Raw genomic sequence first — 10055 nt, forward strand, 5'->3', positions numbered from 1 at the left:
TGTCTTAAAATATAAATTATTGAGTATTTGAAGAAAACAAAACTAATAGTATTAAGTAGAATTTTCTATAGTAAATTCTTGTGGTCCACCCTTGTTAGTTTGAGATTCAAGTGTAGCTATTTTTGTTGCATATAAATGATTTCTCTAGATTGGTGTGAACTTCTCTATTAATTGGATTTATGATATGTGATTCATAAGGAGCTTATTTCTGATGAGATCTTGGAAATTTTGTGATTACAGATGCTAAGCGATTGATTGAGAGGAGATTCAGCGATCCTTCTGTGCAGAGCGATATGAAATTATGGCCTTTTAAGGTAATAGCTGGGCCTGGTGACAAGCCAATGATTGTTGTAACCTACAAGGGTGAAGAGAAGCAGTTTTCAGATGAGGAAATCTCTTCTATGGTACTCACCAAGATGAAGGAGATCGTTGAGGCTTACCTTGGAACTACAATTAAGAATGCAGTTGTCACAGTCCCTGCTTACTTCAACGACTCGCAGCGACAAACAACTAAGGATGCTGGTGTCATTCTGGCCTTAATGTGATGCGTATAATCAACGAGCCTACGGCAGCTGCAATTTCCTATGGACTTGACAAGAAGGCTAGCAGTGCTGGTGAGAAGAATGTGCTTATATTTGACCTAGGTGGTGGTACTTTTGATGTTTCTCTTCTTACAATAGAAGAGGGTATCTTTGAGGTTAAAGCCACTGCTGGTGATACACATTTGGGAGGTGAGGATTTTGATAATAGAATGGTGAACCATTTCGTTCAGGAGTTCAAGAGGAAGCATAAGAAGGATATTAATGGAAACCCGAGAGCATTGAGGAGGTTAAAGCCACTGCTTGTGAGAGGGCAAAGAGGACACTCTCATCGACTGCACAGACCACAATTGAGATTGATTCTTTGTATGAAGGTATTGATTTTTACTCGACTATTACTAGAGCTAGATTTGAGGAGCTGAACATGGATTTGTTCAGCAAGTGTATGGAACCAGTGGAGAAGTGTTTGAGAGATGCCAAGATGGATAAAAGCAGTGTTCATGATGTGGTTCTTGTTGGTGGATCAACTAGGATCCCTAAAGTTCAGCAATTACTTCAAAATTTCTTCAATGGCAAGGAGCTTTGTAAAAGCATCAACCCGGACGAAGCAGTTGCCTATGGTGCAGCTGTTCAAGCTGCAATTTTGAGCGGTGAAGGCAACGAAAAAGTTCAAGACTTGTTGTTGTTGGATGTCACTCCTCTGTCTCTTGGTCTAGAAACTGCTGGAGGTGTAATGACCGTGTTGATTCCAAGGAACACAACAATCCCTACCAAGAAAGAGCAAGTGTTCTCTACATACTCGGGCAACCAACCCGGTGTCTTGATCCAGGTGTTCGAGGGAGAACGAGCGAGGACCAAGGACAACAACCTGTTAGGCAAGTTTGAACTCAGTGGTATTCCTCCTGCTCCAAGGGGTGTTCCTCAAATCAATGTCTGCTTTGACATTGATGCCAATGGCATTCTCAATGTCTCCGTCGAGGATAAAACTACTGGTCAGAAGAACAAGATAATTTGTTGAATTTGGCAAAGTCCCATATCGGTGGGTTAGCCATTTGGTTGGGAAATTTTCCCTATAAAAGAAGGCTTAATGTTTAGGATTTAAACACACCTCTCATTTGCCTTCTCATCTGTTTAAGGCATTTGTATCTTCTCTCTTTAGTATTATTTCACTTTTATTTTTTGAGTGGAATAAAATATTGGTTGTGTCCGAGGAGTAGGCAAAATTAGCCGAACCTCGTAAATTCTGGTGTTCCTTTTATTGTTGATTTATTGTCTTATTTATTATTTGGTGGCTGTCATAATTTTTGGTATAGTAGTTGTGACTTATTCACACTATATACATTTGGCTTCCGCAATAATTGGTATCAGAGCCAAGGTACTGTCTTAGTATGCTCTGTGGTTGCAGCATAGTCTGATCTTCCACATCAGAAAAGATTTATCTTGGTAACTGTGTCAAGATTCTGTCTTAGTATGCTCTGTGGTTGCAGCTTAGTCTGATCTTCCACACCAGAAAGGAAATAATCTTGATTTGTGTCGTCAGCTATTAAATAATATTTGTGTCAAAGATGGGAGACAATAAACAAGAAGAATCTACATCAAGTGTCAACAATACGTCATCATTGGCATCTTCGCTTATGACAAGAATTGTGTCAAATGCGAAATTTGCAACAAGGGCTAGATCTTGCTATTGAAGAAAAGAGACCAGATGCTATTGGAGAAGAAGATTGGAGAATTATCAATCGTGTTGCTTGCGGTACCATTCGATCCTACCTTGCTAGAGAGCAGAAATATCCATACACAAAGGAAACTTCTGCAAGTAGATTATGGAAAGCACTGGAGGATAAATTTTTGAAGAAAAACAGTCAAAATAAATTGTACATGAAGAAGAGACTGTTTCACTTCACCTATGTTCCTGGTACCACGATGAATGAACATATCACCAGTTTCAATAAGTTGGTCACAGATTTGCAAAATATGGATACAACTTATGATGATGGTGACTTGGCCTTGATGTTGTTGGCGTCACTTCCTGATGAGTACGAGCACCTTGAAACTACTCTACTCCATGGAAATGACGAAGTTTCTCTCAGAGAAGTTTGTTCGACATTGTACAGCTATGAACAAAGAAAGCGAGAAAAACAGAAGGGCGGAGAAGGAGAAGCACTATTTGTGAGGGGTCGTCCTCAAAGTCAAATGAGGACAAAGAAGGGAAGATCCAAGTCAAGATCCAGACCCAGCAAAGATGAATGTGCCTTTTGTCGAGAAAAAGGGCACTGGAAGAAAGACTGTCCGAAGTTGAAGAATAAGGCCAAACATAACAATGGAAAGGCCATTATGGATTCAAATGTAGCTGATTGTGATGATTCAGACTTCTCATTAGTTACAACAGAGTCATCAACATCATCAGACATATGGTTGATGGACTCGGCTTGTAGCTATCATATGTGTCCCAACAGGGACTGGTTCGTGGAATTTCAAGAAGGAGAATATGGAGTCGTCCACACAGCGGATAACAGCCCTCTTACCTCATATGGCATTGGTTCAATACGATTAAGGAACCATGATGGAATGATCAGAACATTAACAGATGTTCGATATGTACCGGATTTGAAGAAGAATCTCATCTCTGTGGGAGCCCTAGAATCAAAAGGGTTCAAAATCATTGCAGAAAATGGAGTGATGAGAGTATGCTCCGGTGCACTAGTGGTAATGAAGGCTAATCGGAAGAATAATAATATGTACCGCTATCGTGGCAGTACAGTTATTGGGACAGCGACAGTGACATCCAGTGACGACAAAGAGGCAGAAGCAACCAAGCTATGGCACATGCGCTTGGGACATGCTGGAGGAAAATCCTTGAAAACTCTATCAGATCAAGGATTGTTAAAAGGAGTCAAGGCTTGCAACTTGGAGTTTTGTGAGCATTGTGTTAAAGGGAAACAGACAAGGGTTAAATTTGGTATAGCGATCCATAATACTAAAGGCATTTTGGATTATGTACACTCTGATGTTTGGGGTCCTTCCAAAACACCTTCATTGGGTGGGAAGCACTATTTTGTAACCTTTGTTGATGATTTTTCTCGAAGAGTGTGGGTGTATACAATGAAAAACAAAGATGAAGTGCTGGGAATTTTTCTCAAATGGAAGACGATGGTGGAGAATCAAACAGGCAGGAGGATCAAGTGTATTCGCACAGACAATGGAGGTGAATACAAAAATGATCATTTCAATAAGGTCTGTGAAAATGATGGCATCATCCGACACTTCACTGTTAGACATACACCACAACAGAATGGAGTGGCAGAACGTATGAACCGGACCTTGCTGGAGAAGGTACGGTGTATGTTGTCCAATGCTGGCTTGGGCAAAGAATTTTGGGCTGAGGCAATTACATATGCATGTCACCTCATTAATCGTCTACCATCTGCTGCTATTGATGGCAAGACACCATTTGAAAAATGGTATGGAAAACCTGCTGTAGATTATAACTCTTTGCACGTGTTTGGCTCAACTGCATATTATCATGTGACGGAGTCAAAATTAGATCCAAGGGCAAAGAAGGCTATTTTTATGGGAATTACTTCTGGAGTCAAAGGATATCGCTTATGGTGTCCTATGACAAAGAAAGTAATATTCAGCAGGGATGTTACCTTTGATGAATCTATGGTAAATAAGGTAACAGAAGATACCAAACAAAATAAAGGTGCTTCTAAGCAGGTGGAGTTTGAGGGAAAATTTATTTTTCCTACACAAGAAGCAGAGGATGAAACAAATGAAGATTACCCTCTGGAAGGAGAGCCAGTAGAGGAGATTCCAACTCAGGAACCTCAACAACAACTTGAATCAATAGCAACCAGCAGGCCAAAAAGAACAATAACGAAACATGTTCGTCTCATAGAGACGGTTGCTTGTGCAACCTCAATTGTAGCTGATGATGTTCCTACCACTTATAAAGACGTTGTCCAAAGTTCAGAAGAAGATAAGTGGAGGATTGCCATGAATGATGAAATACAGTCCCTTCATCAGAATCATACATGGAGATTGGCCAATCTCCCGAAGGGAAAGAAAGCAATTGGGTGCAAATGGGTATTTGCAAAGAAGGAAGGATTTCCTAACCAAGTAGATGTTCGCTACAAAGCAAGATTGGTGGCCAAAGGATATGCTCAAAAGGAGGGAATTGATTACAATGAAGTGTTTTCTCCAGTTGTAAAACATTCCTCCATTAGAATTATGTTGGCTTTGGTAGCACAATTGGATTTGGAACTAGTTCAGATGGATGTAAAAACTGCGTTTTTACATGGAAACTTGGAGGAGGAAATCTACATGACTCAGCCAGAAGGATTCAAAGTTGCTAGAAAAGAAAATATGGTGTGCAAACTTGAAAAATCATTGTACAGATTGAAACAATCTTCTAGACAATGGTACAAGCGATTTGACGAGTTTATGTTGCGGCAAGGGTACAAGAGAAGCAAATACGATCATTGTGTGTATTTGCGCAAGCTTAAAGATGGTTCCTTTGTATATCTTCTCCTATACGTTGATGATATGTTGATAGCTTCCAAGAATTCGGAAGAAATTGATAAGTTGAAGATTCAACTGAAGAAGGAGTTCGAGATGAAGGATCTAGGTGACGCAAAGAAAATTCTTGGCATGGAGATAATAAGAGATAGACGTTCAAAGAAACTCTGTTTATCTCAAAAGGAATATTTGAAGAGAGTACTTCAATGTTTTGGCATAGATGACAAGACTAAGCCAGTTAGTACTCCACTTGCTCCCCATTTTAAGCTGAGTACTACTATGTCGCCAAAGGATGAAGTTGAACGAGAGTATATGTCAAAGGTACCATACGCAAATGCTGTTGGTAGCTTGATGCATGCAATGGTTTGTACGAGACCTGACATTTCACAAGCTGTTGGAGTTATTAGCAGATATATGCACAATCTAGGGAAGGAGCATTGGCAAGCTGTGAAGTGGATTCTATGGTATATTCATAATACTGTAGATGTCGGGTTAGTTTTTGAACAGGAAGATAATCAGTCTGTAATTGGATATTGTGACTCAGATTTTGCGGGTGATCTGGACAAACGAAGATCAACTACTGGTTATGTGTTTACTTTTGCAAAGGCACCAGTTAGTTGGAAGTCTACTTTGCAGTCAACAGTTGCTTTGTCTACAACAGAGGCAGAGTACATGGCTATTACAGAGGCTGTGAAGGAGGCAATTTGGCTTCAAGGATTGCTAAAGGAGCTTGGTGTTGAACAAAAAGGTATCACAATTTTTTGTGATAGTCAAAGTGCTATTCAATTAGCGAAGAACCAAGTTTATCATGCAAGGACGAAGCACATTGATGTTCGGTATCATTTTGTACGAGAAATCATAGAAGAAGGTGGAGTCACGATGAAGAAAATTCATACTACAGAGAATCCTGCTGATATGCTGACAAAAGTGGTGACTGCGGTCAAGTTTCAACATTGTTTGGATTTGATCAACATTGTTGAACACTGAAGATTGAAGATGAAGACACAACCAAAATTTGTTATTGAGAGAAGATTGAAGATGTGGAATTTTGCCAAGGTGGAGATTTGTTGAATTTGGCAAAGTCCCACATCGGTGGGTTAGCCATTTGGTTGGGAAATTTTCCCTATAAAAGAAGGCTTAATGTTTAGGATTTAAACACACCTCTCATTTGCCTTCTCATCTGTTTAAGGCATTTGTATCTTCTCTCTTTAGTATTATTTCACTTGTATTTTTGGAGTGGAATAAAATATTGGTTGTGTCCGAGGAGTAGGCAAAATTAGCCGAACCTCGTAAATTCTGGTGTTCCTTTTATTGTTGCTTTATTGTCTTATTTATTATTTGGTGGCTGTCATAATTTTTGGTATAGTAGTTGTGACTTATTCACACTATATACATTTGGCTTCCGCAACAACCATCACCAATGACAAGGGTCGGCTTTCCAAGGAAGAGATTGAGAGAATGGTGCAAGAAGCTGAAAAGTACAAGTCCGAAGATGAAGAACTCAAGAAAAAAGTGGAAACTAAGAATGCATTGGAGAATTACGCTTACAACATGAGGAATACAATCAAAGATGATAAGATTAGCTCCCAACTTCCGGCTGCTGATAAGAAGATAATTGAGGATGCAATTGACGAAGCTATCAAGTGGTTAGACAGCAACCAACTTGCAGAGGTGGATGAATTCGAAGATAAGATGAAGGAGCTGGAAGGTATCTGCAATCCAATCATTGCTAAGATGTATCAAGGCGGCGCTGGTGGAGCTACTATGGATGAAGACGGTCCTTCTGTTTGTGGCGGAGTTGGTTGTGGAAGTGGTGCTGGACCAAAGATCGAAGAAGTGGATTAAGAGTTTTTGTGTCTGTTTGTTGTTAAAGATGTTCTGTCAAGTTTTTGGTAGGAGTTTTGGTAGTTAAGCTTTCTTTAAATATTGGTTGTTCACCTTTTTGTTGTTAAAACATGCCTCTTTGTATGGAAATTGAACAGAGCTTATGTCATTATTATCGTAGAAATGCTCTTTATTAATTTTTTCTTATTATAAAAATCATTTTCTGGTTGTTCTCGATATGCAATTAAGCTAGACTACGTTTTTGTTTTTTCCTGTGTGGTTGCAAGAGTTTCCACGAGTGCAATTAAGCTAGACTACGTTTTTGTTTTTTTCTGTGTGGTTGCAAGAGTTTCCACGAGAACCCAAAAGTTTATTTTTGGGAGGAAGATGAACTAATTTTCAAAGTGTGATTACTTAATATAGATTCAATCTCACTATTGATTGTCTTTTTTCAATATTGTGCTTCTAAAGAAGGTGTTGCTTCTTTGAATGTTTGAGGCTTATTTTTCGAGAAGAATGTGATGACCCGTCATGTCATCATGCCACATAGGCGCCATTTGACATATATTAATGCCATGTGGAAGCTTACGTAAGAAGAAGGCTAGCATTTGTGAGAAGATTCTAGAGAGGTATGGATATTTCCTTAGGAAGAACCTAGATCCTTATGGATTTGCTAAGAAAGTCCTTGGAATTTTCTAGGCATGTAGAGAATTCTAGAAAAAGCCCTTATCTTGTAAATATCAAGGACTTATATAATAATTAATATTTACACATTAGCCCCTAGGAGACTAGTATATAAAGAGGGCCACTCATTTGTAATGTACCAAGCAAAAAATTCAAGTTTTCTTTAATACAAAGCTTCCTTTAACAATTCTCTTGTGTTCTTTCTTCTATTCTCTTAGCGATCTTGAGTGTAGTAAGACTGACTTGACATAGCAAGAATGTGAGCAAGTTGTGCAAGATTGTGAGCGAGTTGTCAAGTGTCGCACGTGTACTTAGTTAACAACTAAGGACATGACAACGTGGTATCAGAGCGAAGGTTTCAACTAAGGGAATGGCGAACGACGCTGCCAACACCCAAGCTAACGTCATCCAGGATGCTGCTGGCAAGAGCGGCCGTAGCAAAAAGAGGAATTCCACCAACAAGAGCTAGGAGGTGCCACCTGAGGTTGTGTTAAACGAAGGGCTTACATCTCAAGAACCATCTACTACTGAGGCGAGCGAGGATGAAGTGGAGGTCCTTCTAGAGGACGTCTCGCTCGGTAAAGAGTGGGTGATGAAGATGAACGCGGGGATGGACGCCGTGGAGATCTTTGGCCAACGCTTGGGGAAGGTGGAAGTCACCCTTAACGTTCTTGAGGGGCACACTCTTGAAGAGATTGAGAGTATCCGAAATGACTTGGAGGGACGTACACAGACTGGGATGGAACTAAGGCAAACCATCACTGCCTTAGAGTGAAGACTCATGGAGGCTTTGAGTACTATCGATGCTATGAAGGCAAAGATAGAGTCACTCGAGGAGCATGTCAATGCTGGCGTGACTGAGGTAGCCGTCAATGTTGTGGTGATGAGGGAGGCCAAGATTGAGGCTCCCAAACCCTCGATGTTCAAAGGTGTTCGTGATGCACAAGAAGTGAAAAACTTCCTTTGGTACTTAGAGAACTACTTCAGGCACGGCAAAGTGAGGGATGATGAGGCCAAGATCAATACTGCGGTATTGTACCTCTCAGAGACTGCCATGCTATGGTGGAGAAGGAAGATGACCGACATGGATAAAGGTCTATGTACTATTAGCACATGGGATCAGTTCAAAGCGGAGTTCAAGCGACAGTTCTTTCCAAACAATGTCTTGTACGAGGCAAGGCACAAGCTTAGAGAATTGAAGCAAACAAGGAGCATACGTAACTATGTCAAGGAGTTCACTACCCTTATGCTTCAAATCCCCAACCTGACCAATGATGACTTGTTATTCCACTTCATGGACGTGTTGCAAAATTGGGCTAAGCAGGAGTTGCAACGCCGACAAGTCACTGATATAGACCAAGCCATAGTGGAGGCCGAATCATTGATGGATTTAAGGAATAACAAGCACGACAAAGGCAATGGCAATGAGTCAAAGGTTAACAATGTCAAAGGTGGGGGAGACCGTGGCAATGGCAAGGAGATACAACAACAATACTCCAAGACTCAAGATTTCAAAAAGTCGAGTGGCCGTCAAGGCTACACCGAGAAGAGGGCGCATGTCGAGAAGGAGGGATGCTATATGTGCGGAGGGTCACATGGCTTCAGGAATTGTCCGGACCTCAAGAGCCTCAGTGCCATGGTACGTGTGCGGAAGGAGCAGCCACAAAGAGAGAGTCTGGGAACCTCATAGTTGGGTATGATCGGATTATGTGGTGCTGTCAAAAAATAAGCTATCCAACCTACCGAGAATGGCAATCAGTACGTGGATCTCACCATCAACAACAAGCCCGCTCGTGCAATGATAGATACTGGAGCAACTCATAATTTCGTGTCTGAGGCTGCCGCAAAGAAACTAGAATTGAAGCTTGCTCCAACCAACTCTCGCGTCAAGACCGTGAATGCCAAGATACAAAATGCTCGTGGAGTAGCTAATGGAGTTGGTGTCAAATTGGGAACTTGGAAAGGTATGACAAACTTTACCGTAACCGCTATGGATATCTTTGACATCATACTGGGACAAGAGTTCTTTAGACATTGTTATACTTTAATCGACCCCTACCTCCAACGTCTCTTGGTCATGGAGCGAGAAGGAGCTTGCATGGTACCTACAATGACTATGCCACATGGACAGATCTAAGCACAACTCTCAGCTATGCAATTTGTCAAGGGGATCAAGAAGGGGGAGCCGACATTCGTGGCAACCATTGCAAGTCTAGAGGAAGACAGGAATTTTCAAGAGACAGTGCCGCCTTGCATAGAGAAGTTGCTTGAGGAGAACAAAGATGTCATGCCCGAGGAGTTACATAAGTACTTGCCGCCTAGGCGAGAGGTGGATCACAAGATTGAGTTGGAGCCAGGGGCTAAGCCACCCGCATTTGCCCCATATCGTATGGCACTGCCCGAGTTGGAGGAGGTCAAAAAACAATTGAAAGAGTTGCTGGATGCTGGTCACATTCACCCATCAAAGGCACCTTTCGGTGCACCAGTATT

General features: G+C 41.1%; 1 protein-coding gene and 1 pseudogene across 1 annotated transcript; both read left to right on the forward strand.

Moving 5' to 3' along the window:
- Positions 1–245: 245 nt before the first annotated feature.
- Positions 246–6902, forward strand: LOC104242290 (heat shock cognate 70 kDa protein-like; annotated as a pseudogene).
- Positions 6903–8346: 1444 nt separating this feature from the next.
- Positions 8347–9702, forward strand: LOC138881823 (uncharacterized). The gene is made up of 2 exons (XM_070162105.1): positions 8347–9204; positions 9325–9702. The coding sequence occupies exons 1-2, from the start codon at positions 8347–8349 to the stop codon at positions 9700–9702; spliced, it is 1236 nt and encodes a 411-aa protein (XP_070018206.1).
- The last annotated feature ends 353 nt before the right edge of the window (positions 9703–10055 follow it).

The sequence above is a fragment of the Nicotiana sylvestris genome, chromosome 11 (assembly GCF_000393655.2).
Source record: "Nicotiana sylvestris chromosome 11, ASM39365v2, whole genome shotgun sequence".
NCBI classification, from domain to species: Eukaryota; Viridiplantae; Streptophyta; class Magnoliopsida; order Solanales; family Solanaceae; genus Nicotiana; species Nicotiana sylvestris.